The sequence below is a fragment of the Dermacentor variabilis genome, chromosome 2, assembly GCF_050947875.1.
Source record: "Dermacentor variabilis isolate Ectoservices chromosome 2, ASM5094787v1, whole genome shotgun sequence".
In the NCBI taxonomy this organism is placed as follows: Eukaryota; Metazoa; Arthropoda; class Arachnida; order Ixodida; family Ixodidae; genus Dermacentor; species Dermacentor variabilis.
The window spans coordinates 18,854,934-18,880,609 of NC_134569.1; the positions used below are offsets into that span (position 1 = coordinate 18,854,934).

Genomic DNA, 25,676 nt, shown 5'->3' on the forward strand with positions numbered 1-25,676 from the left:
CCTCATCTTTTAAGAGATTCAATACATACAAGCATTTGTCTCGCAAACCAGATTTATTTCAAGGGAATTTTCCACGTCTCAATAATTTCTCTCGTCGTATTCGAGTGCTGATTGCCGTGTTATAGTTTGTTAACGAAGCTTCCCCTCAAGTCGACTGTCGCGGACAACACCAGCCCCTTTCCACGTAAGTATGAGGCTCGGAGCAGGAGCTATGGCGCTTGAAAGTAACCGCTGGCTTGACGAACCAACCGACTGAGCTACCTTTCCGGGCAACATTGAAGGATCACGAGTTCAAATCACAAGTTATGTTCCTTTTTTTTCCCCTTTTTTTCTTTCTTTTTAATGTCTTTTCCTTCATTTTATCACTGTACGGAAACCCACCTAAAAAAAAAAAATTATATATCCTCAATTATGTGTGGCCACACATGTGCAGGTCATAAATACCAGGTTCTCTAGCCGAGTGCCATCCATGCGGTATAACCGAGCTCAGATTGATCAAATTGGGCACCACTGTAGGTTAAATGAGGCGTACAACTCCTGCGGGACCCGCCGTGGTTGCTCAGTGGTCATGGTGTTAGACTGCTGAGCACGAGGTCGCGGGATCGGACCCCGGCCACGGCGGCCGCATTTCGATGGGGGCGAAATGCGAACACACCCGTGTACTTCTTTAGAATTTGGTGCACGTTAAAGAACCCCAGGTGGTCGAAATTTTCGGAGTCGTCCACTAAGGCGTGCATAATCAGAAAGTGGTTTTGTCACGCAAAACCCCATTCTCCAATTTTTAATTTAACTCCTGCGGGGACGGTAGAGTATCCGTCTCCAGTGCAAAAGGACCGTGATTCAAATCCCGGTGCAGCACAATTCTCCACCGGAAAATACAAAAAAAAAAAAAAAACGTGTGTTGAGAAAATTGCACAAACAGGCCTGGAGTGCGGCCTGATCCCGGTGACCAGAACCGGTAACGCACTCTCTCACCAGAGCAGGATTGGCCACCCTGGTGCAGTACTGGGCCACAACCTCCTATATGAATACAACAATCAAACCCCGGCCCTCAGTCCCCAGCAGCCGCGAAGCAACTGACCACGGCGGCGGTCAGATCTGTGACGCTGCAGAGGGTGCTAAGAATACCTGGCTCCGAACAGGCCGCCATTGGAATCTGAACCTGGCAACGTTTAACGTTAGAACGCTATCTAGCGAGGTGAGTCTAGCAGTGTTATTGGAGGAATTAGAGGGTAGTAAATGGGATATAATAGGGCTCAGTGAGGTTAGGAGGACAAAAGAAGCATATACAGTGCTAAAAAGCGGGCATGTACTGTGTCACCGGGGCTTAGCAGAGAGACGAGAACTAGGAGTCTGATTCCTGATTAATAAGGAAATAGCTGGTAACATACAGGAATTCTATAGCATTAACGAGAGGGTGGCAGGTCTTGTTGTGAAGCTTAATAAGAGGTACAAATTGAAGGTGGTACAAGTCTATGCCCCTACATGCAGTCATGATGACCAGGAAGTCGAAAGCTTTTATGAAGACGTGGAATCGGCGATGGGTAAAGTCAAAACAAAATACACTATACTGATGGGCGACTTCAATGCCAGGGTAGGCAAGAAGCAGGCTGGAGACAAGTCAGTGGGGGAATATGGCATAGGCTCTAGGAATAGCAGAGGAGAATTATTAGTAGAGTTTGCAGAACAGTATAATATGCGGATAATGAACACCTTTTTCCGCAAGCGGGTTAGTCGAAAGTGGACGTGGAGCAGCCCGAATGGTGAGACTAGAAATGAAATCGACTTCATACTCTGCGCGAACCCTGGCATCATACAAGATGTAGACGTGCTCGGCAAGGTACGCTGCAGTGACCATAGAATGGTAAGAACTCGAATTAGCCTAGACTTGAGGAGGGAACGGAAGAAATTGGTACACAAGAAGCCAATCAATGAGTTAGCGGTAAGAGGGAAACTAGAGGAATTCCGGATCAAGCTACAGAACAGGTACTCGGCTTTAACTCAGGAAGAGGACCTTAGTGTTGCAGCAATGAACGACAATCTCATGGGCATCATTAAGGAGTGCGCAATAGAAGTCGGTGGTAACGCCGTTATACAGGAAACCAGTAAGCTATCGCAGGAGACGAAAGATCTGATCAAGAAACGCCAATGTATGAAAGCCTCTAACCCTACAGCTAGAATAGAACTGGCAGAACTTTCTAAGTTAATCAACAAGCGTAAGACAGCGGACATCAGAAACTATAATATGGATAGAATTGAACAGGCTCTCAGGAACGGAGGAAGCCTAAAAAAAGTGAAGAAGAAACTAGGAATAGGCAAGAATCAGACGTGTGCGTTAAGAGACAAAGCCGGAAATATCGTTACTAATATGGACGAGATAGTTCAAGTGGCTGAGGAGTTCTATAGAGATTTATACAGTACCAGTGGTACCCACGACGATAGTGGAAGAGAGAATAGCCTAGAGGAATTCGAAATCCCACAGGTAACGCCAGAAGAAGTAAAGAAAGCCTTAGGAGCTATGCAAAGGGGGAAGGCAGCTGGGGAGGATCAGGTAACAGCAGATTTGTTGAAGGATGGTGGTCAGATTGTTCTAGAGAAACTGGCCACCCTGTATACGCAATGCCTCATAACCTCGAGCGTACCGGAATCTTGGAAGAACGCTAACATAATCCTAATCCATAAGAAAGGGGACGCCAAAGACTTGAAAAATTATAGACCGATCAGCTCACTGTCCGTTGCCTACAAAGTATTTACTAAGGTAATCGCAAATAGAATCAGGAACACCTTAGACTTCTGTCAACCAAAGGACCAGGCAGGATTCCGTAAAGGCTACTCAACAATAGACCATATTCACACTGTCAATCAAGTGATAGAGAAATGTGCAGAATATAACCAACCCTTATATATAGCTTTCATTGATTTCGAGAAAGCGTTTGATTCAGTCGAAACCTCAGCAGTCATGGAGGCATTACGGAATCAGGGTGTAGATGAGCCATATGTAAAAATACTGGAAGATATCTATAGCGGCTCCACAGCCACCGTAGTCCTCCACAAAGAAAGTAACAAAATCCCTATAAAGAAAGGCGTCAGACAGGGAGATACGATATCTCCAATGCTATTCACAGCATGTTTACAGGAGGTATTCAGAGGCCTGGAGTGGGAAGAATTGGGGATAAAAGTTGATGGAGAATACCTTAGCAACTTGCGATTCGCTGATGATATTGCCTTGCTTAGTAACTCAGGAGACCAATTGGAATGCATGCTCACTGACCTGGAGAGGCAAAGCAGAAGGGTGGGTCTGAAAATTAATTTGCAGAAAACTAAAGTATTGTTTAACAGTCTCGGAAGAGAACAGCAGTTTACGATAGGTAGCGAAGCACTGGAAGTGGTAAGGGAATACATCTACTTAGGGCAGGTAGTGACCACGGATCCGGATCATGAGACTGAAATAACCAGAAGAATAAGAATGGGCTGGAGTGCGTTTGGCAGGCATTCTCAAATCATGAACAGCAGGTTACCACTATCCCTCAAAAGGAAAGTGTATAACAGCTGTGTGTTACCAGTACTCACATATGGGGCAGAAACCTGGAGGCTTACGAAAAGGGTTCTGCTGAAATTGAGGACGACGCAATGAGCTATGGAAAGAAGAATGATGGGTGTAACGTTAAGGGATAAGAAAAGAGCAGATTGGGTGAGGCAACAAACGCGGGCAAACGACATCTTAGTTGAAATCAAGAAAAAGAAATGGGCATGGGCAGGACATGTAATGAGGAGGGAAGATAATCGATGGTCATTAAGGGTTACGGACTGGATTCCAAGGGAAGGGAAGCGTAGCAGGGGGCGGCAGAAAGTTAGGTGGGCGGATGAAATTAAGACGTTTGCAGGGACAACATGGCCACAATTAGTACATGACCGGGGTAGTTGGAGAAGTATGGGAGAGGCCTTTGCCCTGCAGTGGGCGTAACTAGGCTGATGATGATGATGATGATGAAGAAGCCTCCCCACCCCCTCTTTTTTTGTTAGTTTTTTGGACTGTTAGATTTTTCGGACTATTTTTCAGTCCCTGCAACGTCCGAAAAATCTGTCGGTGACTGTGTCTCACACCATGAATTTTCACACCGTTTGTGTTTGCGCATTCTCTTTGTGCGATATGGTGTTGAATGCTTCAGTGTCAACACTAAAGAGGCAAGAACTGCACAATGCAAGTTCAAACAAAAGCCTACATCTGTTGAGGAGCCGCAGAGATGGGCCATGCAGTGCATACCTGTGTAGACCAGATGTGGACGCACTTGTCGAAGGACCCACTGGCCAGGAACTTGCCATCAGGGCTGAAGGCCACACTATACACGGGCTCTGTGTGCTTTGTCAATGTGTACAGGCAGACACCTCGCTCCACCTCCCAGAGGCGAACCGTTGAGTCAAACGATGCACTGCACATCAAGATCAGGCCAACGTTTCAATACGCATGCGTCATATGGGACTCTAGCACTGACAACCACTTGAACAAATAACAAGATTGAACAAATACAGAGAAAAGTTGCAGATTCATTTACTCCAAGTTGTCTCGGCTTGATTCCCCCTTTCCAACTAATGGGAGATAACACTATTGAGCTATTCACGTAGAAAATCTGAGTAGATTCCAATTCCTATCCCTGCTCCTGACTAAAAAGCTTGCTGTCGACCACAAGGAGTGCCTATCACCATTAGCAACTAGACTAACACAACATGCAAACCACATTCTTAAACACCATAATATGCCAGAACCCCCATATGTTTAAGTACTCTTTCATTCCTAGAACAATAACAAAATGGAACAAATTAAAACATGCACCAACCACTCACATTGAGTAACATGTCTGAAATATTACCTATGTGTATCATTTTGCCTGCTCTGTCGCAATGTTGTACTCCCCCTCCTTGCCCTATTTGGGCTTGTCTATTGCCTGCAGTAGCGTATTTACTCACATAATGATCGCACTTTTTTGTCAAAACAATTTACGCAAATTCAGGTGTGCGATCATTACGCGGGTTAAATTTCCCACGAAAAGAAACATTTGCTTTTTCATCCCGCGTTTGCTGCAGGATGACAAGCAGGTGGCTGCCGCTGTCAGTGCGGGACACCAAAACAAAAATGGTGGCCAACGGAGCAAGCCGAACATAATTATTTTTCTTCTCGTGATTACGCAAAGGGGCGTGTTAAGTTTCGCCGTGTGCAATTGGCCTAGGTTGCACCGACTTAGGTCAACCATGCAGCGAAACTGAACGCGCGCTCCGAACAAAGATCTCCAATCGCACCCAAGGTGGTGAAGGTACGATCACAGTTCCTTTCTTATATGTACTTATTTTTAATCCTGTGGCATCCCATCTTACACCTTCAAAAATTTTTTTTGTAAAACATGATGCAAAAAGCCAAATTCGTAATATTTATGAAAAATTCCAGGGAGATAGCAGGTATGATGCCTTCAGTGCAATACCAAACCTTGCTATCACTTTCAATGCTTTGCCTTCGGCCGGAACTGACAATTTTTTTTTATTGTGTTGAATTAATGCACGCCAGGAACCAAGCTATGCAAGTGCATTGAGAACATGATGTGTGCAAAGTTCATAGTCAATAGGTAAAAAGAAAGCACAAGAGACTGTTTCATTCTGTTCAGGATAGCATACCTGGCAAGAATGAGGCTCATGTTGGGGTTGTTTGTGCCAGGTCCCGTGGGGCTCCATTTGATGGTGTAAATCTCTTTGCTGTGTGCCTGTAGGTCATGCACGCACGTGTCCTGCTTCATGCTCCAGATCTTGAGGGTCATGTCATCTGAGCAAGAGGCCAGCAGTGCCCCCTGAGGGTCCCACTTGATTGCATTCACCTCATTGGTGTGGCCCGTGAATGTCTTGACTGGCTTGTCAGCACCCAGCTTGCACACATGGATGCACTGGTCTGTTGAGCAGGAGGCAAAGCTCGTGTTGCTCTGCCAATCTACATCCAGTGCAGGCGCTGTGTGAAAGGCAAACTGCTGCGTGCACTGCCCTGTGCTGGCATCCCAGATAATGGTTGTCTGCAAACAAGCAACAACAGATGTCCAAGCATCAGCTTGTAAAGGCAGCATCATTTTAAGCAATGGCTTTCCTTCAGTTAGTGAGCAGACCCCTGAGAATTATTTGCCTGGGCTTGTGCAAATACAGAAGACCACAGATGCTCAAAGTGAGTTTTGCGAATGTCATCTAAGGGTTTCACAAACAGAACAAATCCGACTTCATCCTGTTTTTCCCCCATTCACTTCCATATTTTATTGAATTATAGAAAAAATCGTGCATTGCATTTTGGATTCAATAAAGCCATTGCACGCCACATCCGGACTTGGGTAGTCCACAAGCAGCCACAGACCCATTCAGCAGCGGCACACGACTCATGCGATTTGCATGCCCACAGTGGCCACGCTGAGTAGTACTTTCAATTCGTGCTCAGAAGCAGTGCTTGTAACATGTGAGCAAGAATCAATCTGAGTCCAGCAAGCTGAAAGTCACTTGTCTGCCTGGTCGGCTCTTGTTAATGACAGATGACTATATCGCCCATCAGAACGGCATTTTGTAACGAACACAGCAGAGTGCGACATTCGTTAGTAAAATAATATACTAAGGTTTTTGCGTCGGACACATTCTTCACCAGGAGCGATTCCTTTCAAGATTAAGGACAACACACTGAACCGTAAATAATGGAGGCCACACACAGATGTGGCAGAGGTCCTCCTTTGGGTAGGCAGTTCCAGAGGAACCATCAGACGGAAACATGCAGCAACGAAAGCGTGCAAATCCAGAAATCTTATTAATCAATTAAATGTTTCCAATTCGCCTTTTTCATGGCATAATGGCGCATGCGCCCTGCCCTAGCGGATTAGTCGCATAACCTTTTGGCGGGGACATGCGAGCATCAGCTTGGCCTGAAATTACCAGAAAGCTTCCCGAAAAATTTTTAAAAAAGAAGAAAAGCAAAGAGAAGCACCCAGACGCGCACAGCAGTAAACACTCGTACCGTGTACAGTGTTGGAACTTTACTGGTAGCTCTATGTCGGTGCGGTGCTGAAAACATGCATGGCATAAGACTAACTCCACTTTAATACAGAAAATGGCCAGGGCTTCATCCAGACTGCACTGTAACCACGTAAGTGCCGTCTTGCATTGATGTGGCTAGCAAATTTATCGAAAAACACTGTGTCACACTTGGGCAACACTTGAACAACAACATGTTGCTTACGAAGTCTTCTTGAAGCGCAGGCCCTCTCTTGCTGGTGGTGGCAGCGCGTGCCTGACTTCATGTACTCGTTTAAGGCACGGTAACACTGACCAGATACGAGACCAACAAGACCAAAAAGAAGGTGACACCAACAAATGGCAAACTACAGCGTGTTGCTGAGACCATTTTATCATAACAGGCCCACGATGACGCACCTTATGGGGGCGAGTTGTCGTAGCATGACGGGCTTTCTTGTCAACCGCACCAACAAAATCAGCATACCGACCATGACCGTTCGACTGAACCCACACAACCAGCAGTCAAACCGATCATGCGATAGCCACTACCCCTTTGCTTGTATATATAATTATTTTAGCTCAAAATGCAGAAACTTCAATCCTCTCAAGCTGTACACATGAATTTTAAGCCAATGTTGGACCTGTTTAGCAAAAGTTGCATTAGGCCTAGCCCCATTGAGTTCATGTACCTGCTACCTGTAGACCTGAACCTAAAATGAGCCCATCACAGTCTATGAAAGCTGCCGGTCGCATCCGCTACGTATCGGTGGGTCTGTACATACTGTTATGCCGACAAATTTCTTAATTCCAGAGAGTTAAACAGGATACAAAAGAGTCAGTGCATTCGGTACAAGAGCATAAACAACCATATCGGATAGTTATGGTGGATCCACATCACTAAATCCGCATTTCCCGCGATGGACGGCGCATCACATGACTACGTGCCATGGATTCATGCCGGCCGCACGTCGTCCACGACCCCCACGAACGGAAAATGCCGAGCTATTTTTCGCATCCGGATTCTGGGGGTCGAATACAGTCGCCGACCGATTTTCCGGACTCTAAAAATTCGGACATGCCCGATTATTCGGTCAGCTTCGCGGCACCGCCATTCTCCCCATAGACCATAATGTATAACAACTGCCGAAAGTTCGGACACCTTGCAACCTCTCGTCTGATTTTTCGGACACTCCTTTAGCTAACTCGGTCGAGAGCACCATGCACCGACTCTGACTGGTGCATGGTTCGACTTGCTGAGCACCATTTTTGTTTTGAACGGAGCTTCCTTGCTGCCCCACGAAGTGGCGCTACTAGAAATCCCCACTCATCATCATCGTTTCTGCCTGGTTAGATAGAGCGGCTCTGCAGCAGTTCCGGTTTCAGCTTAGTAAGCCATGTCAAGACAATCCAGCAGCTGATATGTTTCCTCGCGCAAGACGCTGCGAGCAGGCCGCGTTTTTCGTTTGTGCGACTGGTGTCGGCACGGTGGTGTTTGCTTTGTGTGCTGTGTCGAGGTTTCGGTGATCCAACGCGGCATACGTAAACATTGCGTCAAGGGTCTAATGGCGCCGACAGTGCCCGCGCAGACTGCGCTGGGGAATGCCGGCAAGCGGGTGTCGGGAGGCCTAAGATTTGTCGCCTTCCGATGTGCTCCCTACTGACGCGGAAAATGTTCTGCCGAGACCTGCGCAGTGGTGGCATTGTGATTCCGGACACCGTCTCATTTGACAGTTTCATAGGTGCTGACACTGCTGTATTGACATGCGCAGAACTCGACGACGGCAAGATCATTCGTTAGGTTTCTGCTGCACCGCCGGACGATGACTCCGAGTCGGAAGATGACGCACCATGTGCTACGCTGCCGTCGCATGCGGAGCGTATACAAGCAGTGACTGTGCTTTCAGCCGCCAACAGTGACCGTACGACCCTCTCCGAGATTCAGGCTTATCTGATTGCGCGTAAACGGAACAGCGTGCAACGGCGCATTCACGATTTCTTCCAAGGCTACTGCCGAGCCCGAATAAGTGCGTGGAAATAAAGGATTTCATTTTTTTTTCTTAATCTGCTTTTTCGGACACCTGTTTATTCGGACATTTTCGCATTCCCCGTGAGGTCCGAATAAACGGTCGGCGACTGTACTGCGAATTTAGCCTAGCACACTCTACAGTCTGGCAACAAGCGCACCTTTGGGATCGTTCTGAAACAGCTTCATAACTGTTGACACGATTCGTGCCTGTATGTTTTGCTACGTTTGGCATTATCTCATATGACAATGCACCATTTCCACACTATTTGAAACCAACAACGATCTGTGGCTGCAGATTTCAACAAATGCACCGCTTCGGCAAATCTAACGTGGAGGGCTGCACTCAAGAGACTTCTTGAATATGCAAAATGTGTGTAAAGAATTGTAAAAGAAATACAAAAAGCGAGGTGCAAGAGCAGACATCGGACAACAAATTACAAGGCAGCTGCATCGGCAGATGGAACTCAGCTTGCACTTGTGGGCAGAACTGTTGGCACCACACCACACTCAGGCCTGCTCACCCAGTAGTAGGCGAGTGCTACAAGACTTCCATGAACAATGTGCTGCCCCAGAGAAGCCATTAATAATTATTTGAAGTCCACGAAACACATCACCGACGCACACTCAACATGGGCACAGGTACACAAATCAACTGGCGAAAGCCCCAGCCCCATCCAAAACATTTCCAGCGGCGTGCAGCACAGGCCAGCACAAGTACATGAAAAAGGGAGGTTAATAAGGTTTTCAAAATTTCGTTGTTGCCTACTTTTCATTACCAGAGACAAAATGCAAATTCCAGGTCATTTTATGTTTTAACAAAATACTGTATTTTTAATAAGAAGATATGAATATAACAATAATTTTTATATGTGAATCTGAAATGAATACAGTGGAACCCCATTCATACGTTTTTCACCGAACCGGGGAAAAAAAACGTAACAGCCGGGAAAACGCAACAGTGAGGAAAGCTCCGAAAATGAATGAAAAAAGTGCAGCTTCAACTATAGATAATTTATTTCCACTGAGTGCGCTTAGGAGTTAAAAAGTTCCAGAGTGGTGGCTTGCTCTTTCTTTCGCTCGCTAGAAACCACCACACGTTTCTCAATAGCCTGGAAGGCCGCATTGGTGTCAGCGTCGTTGTGAGGTGCGACGTACCTGCGGAGGAGGTCCAGAGCCGCGACGGCTTCTCCAAAGCTAGGATTTGGCAACTCCCCGGCGCCACGGCAATGGCAACGGACGAAGGAACATCCGCGGGAAATTTTGCCCTATTTGGCATAGTCATGCTAACGTGCTAACGATTGTTTAGTATTGCTGCGGAGCGCGCGCGTCCGGGCAATCCAGTTGCGCGCGGCGCGGCGTGGTTTCGCGAGAAACGTAAACAAGAGAGGAGAGCTGGCCCGATAGGCGGAGCAACCAGCTTCACTTTAGCTTCACAAAGAGTGACGTGTGGGCCTCTCCGCCTCTATCGAGTTTCCTTCCTCTGCGAGTTGACCCGTCCAAAAACCACACGGTGACCGTAATCACAGTGATGATAGTGAGAGCATTTTTCACGAATGGCCACTTAGTGGCAGCCTGGAGCAGCCTGGAGGTCTTGAACTGGCATGCGGCTTCTTGAAGCCAGTTCTATAGCCAAGCCCGGCCAAGCCTGGCCAAAACTAGTCAAAAGCCAAAATGGCGGTTGGAGCGCGTTGCCTACTTTTAGCCCAGGCGAGTTCGGGGTGCTAAGTTGCGACGTATCACGCGGGAACGTTTTCAAAGCAACTACGTAACAGCGGGGTTCCTTATACATTGGATCCTATGGAAGCTATGCCGGGACTGGATGAAAACGACGTAGCAGTCGGGAAAACGCAGCAGTGAGGAACGTAACAGCGGGGTTCTACTGTACATTGATATTGAATGACCTTACAATAAATTTATCAGTAAGCTTTTTTAACAGGTTGGATTAAACCCCAGCTAACTTGGAAAATTAGATTTGGCACTTTCTTGCCTTTCCAATTTATGATTATTATACACAGTAGGACCTCGCTGATACCTTCCGTTACAAGTTTTCCCAGGGCCAACGTTCGCAATCGAGAACACAAAAAATGACCGAATAGAGTCATCCTCATTTCTGAACGGTTCACATGTTTTTGGAAAACACCATTTTTCGGTACCAACGTTCACTATGTCACCAAACTGCGATCGTACAATATGTTTTCCGGCTGCTAGATCTAGTGTAAACAAGATAATGCGCGAGGCACGCGTGACCGAGAACAGTATAGAGCTGCCTGCCGTGGCAGCTACTATATTTACTCGCATACAGTCGAACCTCTATTTAACGAACCTCAATTTAACGAAATTCTCGAAATAAATAATTTTTTATTTTTCCCAATTTCTGCCCCATTGAAAACCATGTATCGTTTTTCGCGATTTAACAAGGTCACTTTATACTGTACTTCCGATTTAACGAATTCCTCGCGCATCGCACGCACGTACCAGGAGTCTCCTTGACAGGCAGACGGAAACTTTAGCCTGGCATACAGAGATTTGCATGCGCCCTTTAATGCTCAAATTTTCCTGGCGCGCTTCAATACGTGGAGCAGAACGTGCCACTGCGCCATCTATCGTGTACATATGAAACCCACAACGGACGTGCTCCTGTAGTGCTAGCCGGAGTGCTTCAGAAGTTCCGGAATGCATCGCGCTATGACATCACCGGCCTGTTGGAACAAGAAAGCACCAACCGGAAGTAAGTTTAAAAACAGCGTTCGTTGGGCACATTTTCTCAGTTGGTTAGCGAATTTATTGGTTACCGAATTTATACGATTGTAAGTCAACCACATTTCTTAAAATTTGAAAGTCTGAAGTTGGGCGGGTCGACTGACAATCGAAACCAAAACACGGCCCCGCCAAAAAAGTGAGACCAACGGGAGCTGCAACGTAGTTACAATTTTATGTTTGCTCTATGGCCCTACGCGTATCTTTTTGCTATCCCGCGTGTTTGTTCGCTTTTCGGAAGGGTTTTTCAAGTATTTTTGAGAGTGTTACAGTGCATGCAACACTTATAGGGGTGGGGGGGTGTCGATAGTTGATGGAAGCGCCACTGTTCCTATTTGCGGTGGCACCCTCAGAACGGCGGCGCTTGCGGGGAGTATCGGTAGTTTATGGAAGAGCAGACACCGCTCGCGGGTCTTTTTCTCTGTTGAAAGGCATTGGCATTGGTTTGACGTGTTCCACTTGACTGCCGCCTACGTGCTACTTCTATGCTTCCCCAGTCGTCATGAGTGCTCCAGGCCCACTAATCATTCGGCACTCGTTCACAGCAGCGTTCAAGAGGGCTGCCATCCTTTACGCCGAAGAAACAAATCACAAACGGGTGGTGCGAGAGTGGCGACTGCAGCGAAGTGAAATTTTCACCTGTGACGGCAAGTGAGAAATTTCCCACGTGCTGAAGTCTGGACGCTTTCAGGAGCTGTAGGCTAAGCTTGCGGCGTACGTCGCTGAAATGCGTGATCAGTCCCTGCCAGTGAAGTGCGACATGGTCATGAAACAAGCCCGGACCTTCGCCTTAATTTTAAGGCCCTGCTCCGCCGTGAGTGCAATGACGGTGACGAAAGTATGGCGTACACAACAGATGTCGTTGACTCGTGGCAGCTGCTCTGCGATCAGGGAGGTGCTCCAAGCGACGTGACACTCGAGGACTGTCTTCAGCGATGCTTGCCCTGTGACAACTGAAGAGCTGGACGATGACGCAAAAATCCAGAGCATCACAGATACAGAAATGCAGGACGACGACTCGGACGAAGAACTCCAGGCAGCAAGCAGCATAGCTACACCGAAGCAAGTCATGGATGCGCTGGATCTCTTAGCGGGCGCGCACTCGCAAGAGCAAGCCTTAGCAGCCCTGTCAACCTACGAGCGCCTTATAACTCCGATGCTTATTAAAAAGCGGCAGATGAAGCTGACAGAGTTCTTCGCTTCCACCCCAGGTGCATAGAATTGCGAGTTGCATAGAATTGCTCTGCGGGAATTTAAATAAAATATTCCAGCATTCATGAATCAACGTCATCATTGCTTTACTGAGCGCGGTATCATCAGATGGCTGCGAGCGATAAGCGCTCTAATGGTAAGTGGTGGCCTCGTGGATCCACCAAGTTAATACTACTTCCAATTTTCTTCGAAAGAATATTGAAGTTGATAGCTCTGGTACGTGCATAATTTTTTTTTCTTTGCACAACGGGTTGCCATGTCTTCGTGAAAGGATTTTTTTTTTTTTTTTAGAGATGACAAATCATGATGATGATGGCACTGATGGCCACATCTAGTGGCAGCTAGGAGCACTAGGCGCGGCGCTTGCTGCAGACCTGCTCTTCACCGTACACGCAATGTAGAAAAATGTGTTCGTACCCGCTGGCTATCGGGCATCACACTCTTGGTTGTGTTATTAGTTCCGGGGTTTATTGGTTATCTTTGTAATTTTGCGATCTACAAGGTGCCATATGCCAAAAGTGTTCCAAGAACCTGCACCTTTATTTGGACTGCTGAAACATGCGAACCTCGACTTAACGAAACTCACGATTTAACGAAATTTTCGGCTGCAAATTGGACTTCGTTCTATCAAGGTTCGACTGTATAATGCGCACTTTTTTTTCCAATAAAACGAGTCCAAAATTTGCATTCGCATTATAATCAAGTACGACCATCAATCTGCGTTACCATATCGCTATCGGCATTTCAAAATGGCCGCCGCGTACGCGCTTCGAGCCTAGATGCCGTAGCTTTCTCCATGTGCTGTACTACATGTGCTTAGACAATGCTTCCATTGGCTTAGGTTTGTGCACTGTCTCTCTGTTTTCTGTGTATGCCCTATCAGCATGGAAGTGCTGACTGCAAAGAAATGCCGAGCTCATCACAATGTTGCAATTAAAAGGAAAGCGATCACGTGCGCAGAAACGGATGGAAGTCGGGCCGCATCACGGGCGTTCGAAGTTATCGAAACTTGCATGCAGGACTGGCGCAAACAGAAGAGGCGTTCTGCAGCGGCCGCTACTGCAGATGGCACGGCCGCGTGGCCCCCATCTTGAAAGCGATCTGCGACGAAGATAAGAGCCTACGCATCTAGGCGCAACGCGCTGTGTTTTCGTCGCTTAGTTCGTGTCAAAGAGAGAGGCCCCACAAAGGTCAATTCCTTCACTCCTGCTACCGCACTTCCTCACTTCAGCAGTTAAAGAGTTTCTGCAATCATTGAATGAGACATGTTCATGTTTGCTTGTGTGCGTGTGATGCTTGTGAATTTAGTTCGCAAGTGGATGTTTAAAAGTTTATACAGCTGATAAAACTACTAACCTTGCTTTTCGTATAGATGTTTACTAATTTGCTAACGTAATCGATTCTTTGCCTTTCGGGCGAGACTGACTTTTATTTATCGCAACTTTAGTGCACTGGGAGCAAATCTTTTGTTTTTTCCAAATGAGACAAAGTTGTATTTCTTTATGAAAGAATAAGGTGCGCAGTACTGTAAAGGACTTATTTTTAGGTCACGGCAAGCATGTGCGCATTACAGTCGAGGGTGTTTTTCTGTTCCCTTTTTTTGTTTTGGTCATGGAAAACAGGTGCGCATTAGAATCGAGTGAATACAGTATACGGTCCAACCCACTTATAACGATACCAGTTTCAACAATCAGAAGCTGCTGCACCGTCAACTTTTGTATGTTTTGCATGGTGAAATAACCCGCTTACTACAATGCCCCGATGCTGCATTATCGGTTATAACGATGAAGTCTGGCTGCTCGTCGTCCGAGCCGAAAGGTAGTGAAATGCCAAATCCTTGAAAACAAAACAAGAAATTCGAGCCACTGCACAATGGCCCGCTGCTCGAACAGCCGCCGCGCACTCATTTTCCAGCCTTCTTGCCCTTCCACCCCTCCGAACATGAATGGACCGCATCAACTGCGTTGCCCGAATCTTGCTCAGTGGCTCCTCATTCAGTGCAGTTCTGCAAACAGCGTAATCACCCATGTTCGTGTTTGTTGGTTGTCAACAGCTTATTGTCATAAACATCTTCACCTGTGTGTTTTACAATGCATGGTGCATAGTGCCATTGGTAGCGTACTGAATGCTTTTAGTAGGTGATAATCCAAACGTGCTACCGTTCCCAGCTGCAGGCAGCGCCATGTGGGCATCATGTTTTGCTTCGGCGGCATCCGGCATCGCCCACCAGCTCGATTTCGTATCGGTTTCCCGTCGCCCTCTTAAAACGCCATGCAATAGGAAAACAACAAAACACATCTTGGGCCACCGGAGCACCCCCAACTCGACGCACGGCATCGACGCCTCGTGCCGCAACAATCCGCGCGACGCTTCGCATTACGTAGATGTCAACAATAGTCGAGTCTGTCAAATTTAAAAAATTTACTTTGAAGTGTACGTTTCTCTTGGTTAGTAGATTTTTTTTACCACGGTTACGTATGAACGAAGTTCTACTGTACTAGCATGAAATGCTATTTAACTCAAGACGCATTTGGTCCTGCGCCAGTTACACTTCATTGTATTTGCTGTCAAGCAATAAGATCAGGAACACATGTTCTATACTTAAAGAGTATTTTTCACTCATACTTGGCAGAATATAAAAGTACACAATGTAAGCTACCAACCTTGTCAACACCAGCACTGAGAATGTAGTTTCCCTTGCGGTTCCATTTGAGTGCAAATATGGGACCTTTGTGCTGCCCTAAAGTGCTCGCCAGGTGACCTGAAATTATAGTGACATCATCTATAAGTGACCTACAAGGAGAAAAGGCTATACATATGGTGCAAAATAAATGCCCCAGGTACGACACGGCAACACCAATTTGAATGAAACGGAGGAAACAACATTTTGTTGTGCTTTAGGCCCACTCAAGCTTTAGTATATTCAAGGAACTGTACAAAATGGGAGGAATGAATATGAATTGAGGCACACGAGTGAATTGTTTGCAAAAGCAGCAATTTTTGTGGAATTGCAGCCCATTCATGAAAACATTAGTCAACAGCCCTGCTGATGATAATTAGGGTGCAATCCAACATCTGAGCACGTGAAATATGTGCTGTTATCGTATGTGCTTGATTCTAAGAATCTTTTCATATTCCCAGACATTGTTCTCTTATTCAGCAATAACCAACTGGTCAAGTTGAAGCAGGCTAAAGGAGGCTGTGGCCTCCACATTCTCCTTTTCTTTCCACTTGGTGCTTTATTTCAAGCAACTTTTGAAAAATATATTCTCTTTAACAAGCTCTATTGTCGCCAGTGTGCCAAAAGGTTACATATAAAATATGCAGGTCAGAAATTTTTGTAGAATTGCCTCACTTGGATTCAATTCATTACAATATTTGACATTGACTCCAATCATAATTCATTGATTCCTCCAAACAATTCTGAGTCGACTCGAGTGTTTTGTTCTGTAAAGATGGTGCCCAACAATTTCATTCTGTCAGTGCACACCACCCCCACCAAATAAAAGGATATAGGTACGAATCATGTAATTCAATGTAAATTAAGCCTCATACTTTTATACAGCAAAATATAACATACTAATTGCATGAAAAGCGTTTGAGATCTGAACCTATTTACCACCAAACGGGTGCAGTCACATAGCTGCAACCAGCAGCCACAGTATCAAATGCTCTCGTGGCCACAGCACGCCTCATACTGCAGAAGCACCAACACATGCAAATAATAAATCACTTAAGGTAAACTTGCGCCTACAAAATGTAGTTGTAACGTATGAAGTAGATATTCCCAAAATATGTTGCAGATCAAAAGAAGTGCATGGGAAAATGTGCGGAGTGAGCCTTCCATGCATTGCCCATCACATTCAGTTATTTTGATGCCGACAGCGCGTACATTTGGATCTGTGCTGTAGGCCACGTGATTGTATGTTATTCAGAGTGCTTCGTTAGGCTTGCCTTGCATGTGCTTTTGTGGTCTACAGTGATAAATGGCTTCGTCGCGTCGGTCTCCGGGCAAAAGTGTCTGACTTTGGAGGAGAAAGTTCTGCTGATAAAAGAAGTGGAAAGAGGTGGCCGGCAGAAAAATGACATCACGAAGGAATTCTGCATACCACCGTCTACTTTATCAACTGTATTGAAAAACAGGGATGCTGTGCTGGATGGCTTCGAAAAGAGCTTCTCGGCGAAGAGAAAGGGGAATCGCGATTCGAAATACCCCAAAGTGCACTTCTACAGGGGCTGAAGAACGCCAGAAGTGCCAATCGCCCCGTACATGGACTTGCACTTACTGCGAAAGCCGAAGTTCTCGCCCTCCAAATGGGCCACAAAGATTTTAAGTACAGCAATGGCTGGCTTGAGCGGTTCAAGAAATGACCTGACATAACCTCGACGTCGATCGTTGGCAAAAGCGCAGCCATGAACCGTGACACTGTAGACGTATGACGCCAACATCGGCTCCAAGCTCTACTTGAAAAGTATGAAGACAAAGACATCTACAACCTAGATGAAGCTGCATTTTTCTACAAGATGCTACCAAATCGTACATTCACTACCGTTGGCGGATCCTCATCTGGAGGGAAACAGAGCAAGGAGCATGTCACGGTGCTGTTTGGTGCCAATGCAACAGGCAAGCACAAGCTTCCCTTGTTGATACAGTCGACGACCAATATTTCAGACTCCGTGGGGAACATAGTAAGTCCAAACTATCGAATGTCCGAAAAAAACTAATGTGCCCAAAAAAGATTATTTTACGTATTTACTTTTTAAGGCCCCTGTGCAAGGATGAAGCGGTCAATTCATTGCTGCATGCACTTTCGTTTACGGGCAACAAGTCCACCTACGTTTCTGCCAGTTTAGTGTTGTATCTGTACGCCGATGCAAGAACTGTTAAAGCTCAAGTCAGATCCGCATGTGAAAGCTCTGGAGCACATTGCACATCATCATCCAAGTTAGAGTCGCAGTTTGACAATGGGAGAACTTGTTCAATTGTTTTGTCATCGATCAGTTCAGCACACAACGACACCGCGCTGTCGAACTCTGCAGTATTTTCAAATGTAATGGCTCCAGGGATCGGCACACTGCAGCCTAGCAGGTCATCAATGATGTCCGCCTTTGAGCTCGTTGTGGTAGGGGGCAATTCAGGCTCTTCAGTTGCGGAGCCAGGCTCATTCAGACTGCAACTCATTTAGAATCAGACTGCGAGGGCACCACTGGCACCATTTGACGTGGACTCTCAATAACTTCACAAGAAAGACTTCATGGAGCCAGCATAGCACTGTCTGGAACACATACTGCACAAACAAACAAGCACATAATGGCAGAACGCTGTTTGGAAGGCAAGTTCAACAAACAAGAGCGGGCCATGTGTGGTAGTGCCGGAATGGATGTGATGATCACAATGTTGATGTGACCTCACAATTCAGAAAAAAACCTCCAAGACTGGCATTTTCAGTCAAATCTCTGAGGCATAGTGGTGCGACCAAGGCAAGGCTTCAGGGATTATCATCTAGCGTGTAATCTCCGAGGCCACACTTGATGTCTCGTCGACATTGCCAGAGGAGATAATGGCGACAAAGTCTGCGTACGCTACAGCCATGAACTGAGTCCGGTTTATCGAATGTAAAGGTGGTGGCTGTCCGAAATAACAGTTGCCTTTACACATTAAGTCTATGGGGCCATTGGCAGTGCCACAGAGCTGTCCGAATTACCGAGCATGTTAAGATTATCGGCATCCGATTTATTGGTCTGCGAATGTACTGGGGAAGGCGGAAAAGCCGCGGTGCTTCCGAAATGCAACTATTCCCAAGGAATGCATCTACAGAAGTAACGGGCGAGCATGGATGACTGCTGCTATTTTTTAAGACTATGTGCACCTTCTGGATAGACGGTTCGACACAAAGAATTAGCAAGTGCTTTTCATAATTGACAACTGTCCGAGCCACGAGAAGATCGACAACCTCGAGGCGATTGCTGTGGAATTTTTGCCTGCAAACACAACTGCAGTACTGCAACCAATGGATCAAGGCATCACCAAGACCACGCGGAAGCTGTGCCGCAAGGCTCTTTTGCAGCGCATGCTCTCACCATACGATGCCAGCAAGAGGTACAACATTGGCTTATTTGGTGCAATCCATTTGCTGAACTTTTCGTGGAATAAACTCGCACCTACAAAGGTTGCCAACTGCTTTGCGCACACCGGCCTTTCCTGCGCCATCATCAGCGACCCTGACAATGACTAGCCTGACGATGACTGGACTTGCAGCGATCTGTACGAGGCTGTTCATAAAATTGCTGGCCAATACATAGAAGGCGACTTTGAGACATTCGCGATGGCCGACGCTGCTGCTCCCGTGCTCGCCCCAGCAACGGATGCTGAGGTACTAACTGACACTGTTGGTGGCCCCGACAAGGATGAAGAGCCACGTGAAGTGCTAACTATGGTGCAGACGTGGGAGTACCTACACGCCTGCTGCGAAATAAGGTTGTATACATGGACTGGGACTATGGCCTCATGCAATGCTTGATCAAATTAGAGTAGGGGTTGCTTGCACATGGTAAGAACTTGAAACAGCCAAAGCTCACTGGTTTTTGTGCAGCTGAATAAAGTTTTACTTCACTGAAACCATTGTATTTTCACTTCCTCGCAGTTGTGGCACAATTAAAGCTTGATTGCGTTATAACGATGGATTACTGTATGTATGTGTGTTTGTATGGCGGCAATAAAAGCACACTGGCTCCGTTGGTATAGCACAAGTGAATAAACACGAAGTACGTGAAAACACTTTTTTTACTATCAAACGTTTCGGCTGCTGGGCCAGCCTTGCCCACCAGCCGAAACATTTGACAGTAAAAAGAATGCCTTCACGCATGTGCGTGTGTGTGTGTGTGTGTGTGTGTGTATATATATATATATAATATAAAAATACACACACACACCGTATTTACTTGATTCTAATACACCCTCGATTATAGCGCGCACCCATTTTCCATGACAAAAAAAAAATACCACAATACCACACACCTGGTGCTTTCATATAGAAGTACTATTTTCTATAATTCGGAAAAAACAGATTTATTCCCAATACATTAAAGTTGCAACTAATAAAAACACAAATGGAAGCAGCGTACCTTGCCAAGATTTTCAGTGCGCTGGTACAAGTCACGTGGGGCAATAGATATCACTTGTCATCGCTATCGGACAACTCCTTATTGCTATCAACAGACCAAAGCATTTCATCCTCGATGCCGTCCATGGCATTCGAAATCCCGCATTTTATAAAGGCCTTGTTGACCATGGCAAACGAGATCGTGCACCATTCATCTTTCACCCATCTAGCGAAGTCCTGCAGCGAGGCACGCTTCTTTTATTGGCGGGCGTGAATTCGTGGCAGCCACTGACAAGCCATTTGGTGTAGAGCGCCCGAATTCTACCTTTCACTGGCTTGTTCAAACACATCGAGCGGCTGGAGCTGCGATGTCATGCCACCGGGTATCACGACAAGGTCAGTGTTGCATGCAGCCAGCTTGTCCTTGATGCGCTGGTCAAGGTTGCACCGGAACGCGTCGAGCACAAGCATCCCACGCAGACCCCAAATGGCGCCGGGTCTCTTCCGCCAAACGTTAAACGTTATCAATCCAGTCAGCGACCAAGTCCGTTATCATTTTCATTTGCGTGCACAATCATGCCACTCGGAAGCGATTCCTTTTGGGAGCATCTACCGTCTGAATATAAGATACGGGGCAGCTTGTGCCCATCTGCAGTGCATCGAAGAATTGCGGTGGTTAGTTTTCTCGTGGCCGGAAGACAAAACATGCACTTGCTTTGCCCCCTTCTTTTCAACGGTTATGGTGGCAGGCATGTCAAAGTACAGCGGCGTCTGATCATCATTTCCAATCTGTCTGAAGTGGTAGCCGTTTCTATGGCGCAATTTCAAAACATACTGCTGAAAACTGCAATTTCTCCTCATATTCTTCTGGCAATTTTTGGCATATTCCTGTCCGCCTTCAAAGAAAAAAGCCTTTCCTTTTCATTGAAATTTGATAGCCAGCACCTGTTCGCTTTGAAGTCGCTCCGCATTAGCCCTTTCTGTAGGGCTAACTGCACCGCCCGTACTTTGAGCAGAATGGTCGTCACAGGCCACTGGGCCGCTCGCTGCTCTTCTATTTCGGCAAAGCGGCCCTACTTCGGTCCACTGAAACCCTTCCTTGTTGCTTTGCTGGCAAAAATATTCTCCTTCCGTTTGCGCCAGTCCCAGACGCAAGTTTTGGGAACTTCGAACGGCCGTGATGCGACCCGATTTCCGACTGTCTCCGCGCACATGATAACTTTCCTTTTTAAGTACGGCAGCATCGTGGACGAATGTCTTCGCAGTCGGCATTTTTATACTGATTGAATGAACGCAGAAAACGGGAAGACAGGCGGTAGAATAGGTTACACCAGTGCCTCATTACACATACAACATGGAGCTATTCACATGGAGGAAGCTACGGCAGCTAGGCTAGAAGCGCGTACGAGGCGGCCAATTTTCTAATGCTGATGGCGATATGGTAACGCGGATTTAGGGTCGTACTCGATTCTAACGCAAATGCAATTTCTGGACCCGTTGAACCGGAATGAAGGTGCGTGTTAGATTTTAGCAAATACGGTACCGTATTTACACGATTGTAAGTCAACCACTTTTTTAAAATTTGAAAACCTGAAGTGGGGGGGGTCGACTTACAATCGAAACCAAAGAATGGCACTGCCAAAAAAGCGAGACCAACGGGAGCTACAATGTACAGTAAAACCTCGTTAATTCGAACTCGGTTTATTCGAAATACTGCATAATTCGAAAGGTTTTCGGCGGTCCCAACAGTTTGCATGCAAATTTTGCTGGATAATTTGAACAGCCAGCGTGCCCATATCGGGATAATACGTCAGTTTAAACCATGGCCTCCGTGATTTTTCCGTGCCTCTGTGATCAGCAAAAAAAAAATATTAGTGTGCCAGTCTCTGAGGCCAGTATAGTTGCCGGAGTGGCAGCCCAGGCAGCACTTTAAATCAACTTTCTGTTTCCGGTGAACGTTGTGCGCAGTTTTGTGGAATGTAGCGGCGGTAACAGTGCATTGCTGTGCACTGTAAGCAGACTGAAGGACGCAGCCTACGGTGCGGCTAACTACTGCGCCAAGCAGTCACGCATCTATGACTACCGTATTTACACAGGTAAGTCGACCACTTTTTAAAATTTGAAGATCTGAAGTGGGGGGTCGACTTACAATCGAAACCAAAAGATGGCACCGCCAAAAAAGCGAGACCGACGGGAGCTACAACGTAGTTGGAATTTTATGTTTGCTCTATGGCCCTATCCACAGCTTTTCGATATCCCGTGTGTTTGTTAGCTTTTCGGAAGGGTTTTTCAACATTTTTGAAAGTTTTACAATGCACACAACACTCATGAGGGGGCGTCGATAGTTGATGGAAGCGCCGCTGTTCTATTAGCGGCGGCACCCTCAGTACGGCGGAGCTTGTGGGGAGCATCGGTAGTTCATGGAAGAGCAGACGGCACTCGCGGGTCTCTCTTTGCCTGTCGCATTTAGCTATCTTTATCGTTTGATGAAAGGCATTGGTTTGACGTGTTCCACTTGACTGCTGGCTACGTGCTACTTCTATGTTTCCTAAGTCATCATGAGTGCTCCAGGCCCACTAATCATTCGGCACTCATTCACAGTAGCGTTCAAGAGGGCTGCCATCCTTTACGCCGAAGAAAAAAATCACTGCGCAGCGGGCCGCAAGTTCAATATTTCTGAATGGGTAGTGCAAGAGTGGCGACTGCAGCGAAGCGAAATTTTCACCTGTGACGGCAAGTGAGGAATTTCCCACATGCCGCAGTCTGGACGCTTTCCGGAGCTGTAGGCTAAGCTTGCGGCGTACGTCGCTGAAATGCGCAATTGGTCCCTGCCAGTGAAGTGCGACATGGTCGTGAAAAAAGCCCGGATCTTCGCCTTCTAAGGACCTGCTCCGCTGTGAGTACGAGTGGCTGGCGGCAGAAGACCGCGAAATTACGCCAACCGGACCTGTCAAAAGAGCCTCCCTGACGGCTGCGTGTGGTTGGGTGCATTCGACGTGGGCCACTGTTCCACAAGATGTCGCCGTGCGGTTGTTTGCCAAATGTGAAATTTTGCGGGACGACGACACGCTGTGGGACCATAGCAACGATGACGATGGCAGCACTAGTGAAGATGAGTAGTCCAGTGACCATGTCAGCTACTAATAAATTTTCATTATCGAATGCGCCCTCAAGTATGCTCTTATTTTTTTCCTGTCACGCGATATGGGGGGGTTGACTTACATTCGAGTCGCCTTACAATAGTGCAAATACGGTACTTTAAGTGACAGTTTTTTCAGGCGAAATAAAGTTGCACTGTTGATACAGCCACATTTCGTACGTTAACTTCTCGTTTTTCGTTCATTTTTGACCATTCGAAAACCCGATTAATTCGATGATTTTTCGCGATCCGACGGACTTCGTATTAACGAGCTTCTACTGTAGTTACAATTTTATGTTTGCTCTATGGTCCTACCCATAGCTTTTCACTATCCCACATGTTTGTTTGCTTTCCGGAAGGGTTATTCAACATTTTTGAGTTTTACAGTCCATGCAACACTTAAAGGGGGGAGGGGGTGTCGATAGTTCATGGAAACGCCGCTTTTCCATTCGCGGCAGCACCCTCACAACGGTGGTGCTTGCGGGGAGTATCGGTAGTTCATGAAAGAGCAGAAGCTGCTCGCGGATTTCTCTTTCCGTGTTGTGCTTAGCCTTCTCTATAGTATGACGAAAGGCATTGGTTTGACGCGTTCCACTTGACTGCCGGCTACGTGCTACTTCTGTGCTTCCTCAGCCGTCATGAGGCTCCAGGCCCACTAATCATTCGGCACTCATTCACAGCAGCATTCAAGAGGGCTGCTATTCTTTACACCAAAGAAACAAATCGCTGCGCAGCGGGCCGCAAGTTCTACGTTTCTGAACGGGTGGTGCGAGAGTGGCAACTGCAGCGAAGTGAAATTTTGATCTGCAATGGCAAGTGAGGAATTTCCCACGTGCCGGAGTCTGGACGCCTTCCGGAGCTGTAGGCTAAGCTTGCGGCGTACGTCGCTGAAATGCGTGATCAGTCCTTGCCAATGAAGTGCGACGTGGTCATGAAACAAGCTCGGATCTTCGCCTTTTAAGGATCTGCTTCGCCGTGAGTACAAGTGGCTGGCAGCAGAAAACTGCAAAATTACCTGTAAAAACTGCGGACCTGTCAAAAGAGCCTCCCTGATGGCTGTGTGTGGTTGGGTGCATATGGCGTGGGCTGCTGTTCCACAATATGTCATGGTGCGGTCGTTTGCCAAATGTGAAATTCCGCTGGACGACGACTCGCTGTGCGACTGTAGCAACGATGACAATGGCAGCACTAGTGAAGATGAGCAGTCCAGTGACCATGTCAGCTAATAATAAATATTCTTTGTCGAACGCATCCTCGGGTATGCTCTCTTTTTTTTTTTTCCTGTCACGGAATATGGGGGTCGACTTACATTCGAGTCAACTTACAGTCGTGTAAATACGCTATATATAAATTCCCACTAGCACACAAATTGTGTTTCTGGCCAGTCTTTCTAAAATACTCGGAAAATGAAATTATGGATGGTTTTTATTCACGAACGTATAAATAATTAATTTTAAGAGTGCGCGAATATTCAAAAATTTCAAATATTCCTGAATATTATATTTTTATTGTACGTATTCGATTCAAAAGCTTCGGAATATTCGACTGAATACGAATATTCGAAAAAATTGAATATATTGGCTGTGCGAGAAAAAAAAAGTTCTTATAATTTATTTCTATCTAAACAAAAGTGTGATATTGTGCTGAATTTTGCGATCTCATGCTGCTGGCGAAATTGTGCCTGTAAAACATGCTTAGCCACTGGACGCTTCAGTTTTGCAGGAAAGCCAGCCTTCCAATAGCAAGGGGCACGGATTTGCGAACAGCGAGGCTGCACTCTTACGCTGGTTCCACCCCCAATCCCGAGCAAATGCGAGGAGTGACGGCTGGTACAGGGTCATATACCTCCGACTTTATGGGAAACTGATGCAGTATAGTAAGTCATATATTGGCAAGAACAGACAAGCAGAAATTACTCAATTTTCCAAAGCTAACATGAGCCAAATACACGTTTTAGAATAATGTTATTACTAGTTTAATCTTTTTACCGATGACAATGTAGTTACAATGTTCCAATATGTTAAAATACACCAACTTTCTAATAAATACATGCGCATATTATTCGATACTTGATTCAATATTTGATTATAAGTATTCGTATTTGAACATTTTGATATTTGCCTACCCCTAAGTAACATATGGTCTGAAATAACAAGATTCACTGTACAGGGGCGTGATCGGCAATCTTTGTTCGATAAGCGTTCTGTTCGGTGGCTGCAACGTCACACAGTGGGCAGTATGCAAAATTTGTGAGAATGGGGCAGAGAGAGCAGCCAATCAGCAAGCGGTGAACTCCCCGGAAGTTTACTTCCCTCGTTTGTCGTCTGCTTGCACACAGTATACTACAAAACGAAATGTTTGTAGTCTTCCAATTCATAAAATTTTTATCTAAAAAATGTATTTTGTTTTTCTAAAG

At 46.3% G+C, this 25,676-nt stretch overlaps 1 protein-coding gene across 3 annotated transcripts in view; it reads right to left on the reverse strand.

The window, feature by feature from the left end:
* Positions 1-25,676, reverse strand: part of ebi (transducin beta like ebi) — a 46,723-nt gene that overhangs the window by 15,667 nt on the left and 5,380 nt on the right. For all 3 annotated transcript variants that reach the window (XM_075679813.1, XM_075679812.1, XM_075679814.1), the window contains exons 8-10: positions 15,682-15,779; positions 5,665-6,050; positions 4,265-4,430 (exon numbers count right to left, since the gene is read on the reverse strand). In XM_075679813.1, the coding sequence (XP_075535928.1) occupies positions 4,265-4,430; positions 5,665-6,050; positions 15,682-15,779 (650 nt within the window). The remainder of the gene's footprint in view (positions 1-4,264; positions 4,431-5,664; positions 6,051-15,681; positions 15,780-25,676) is intronic.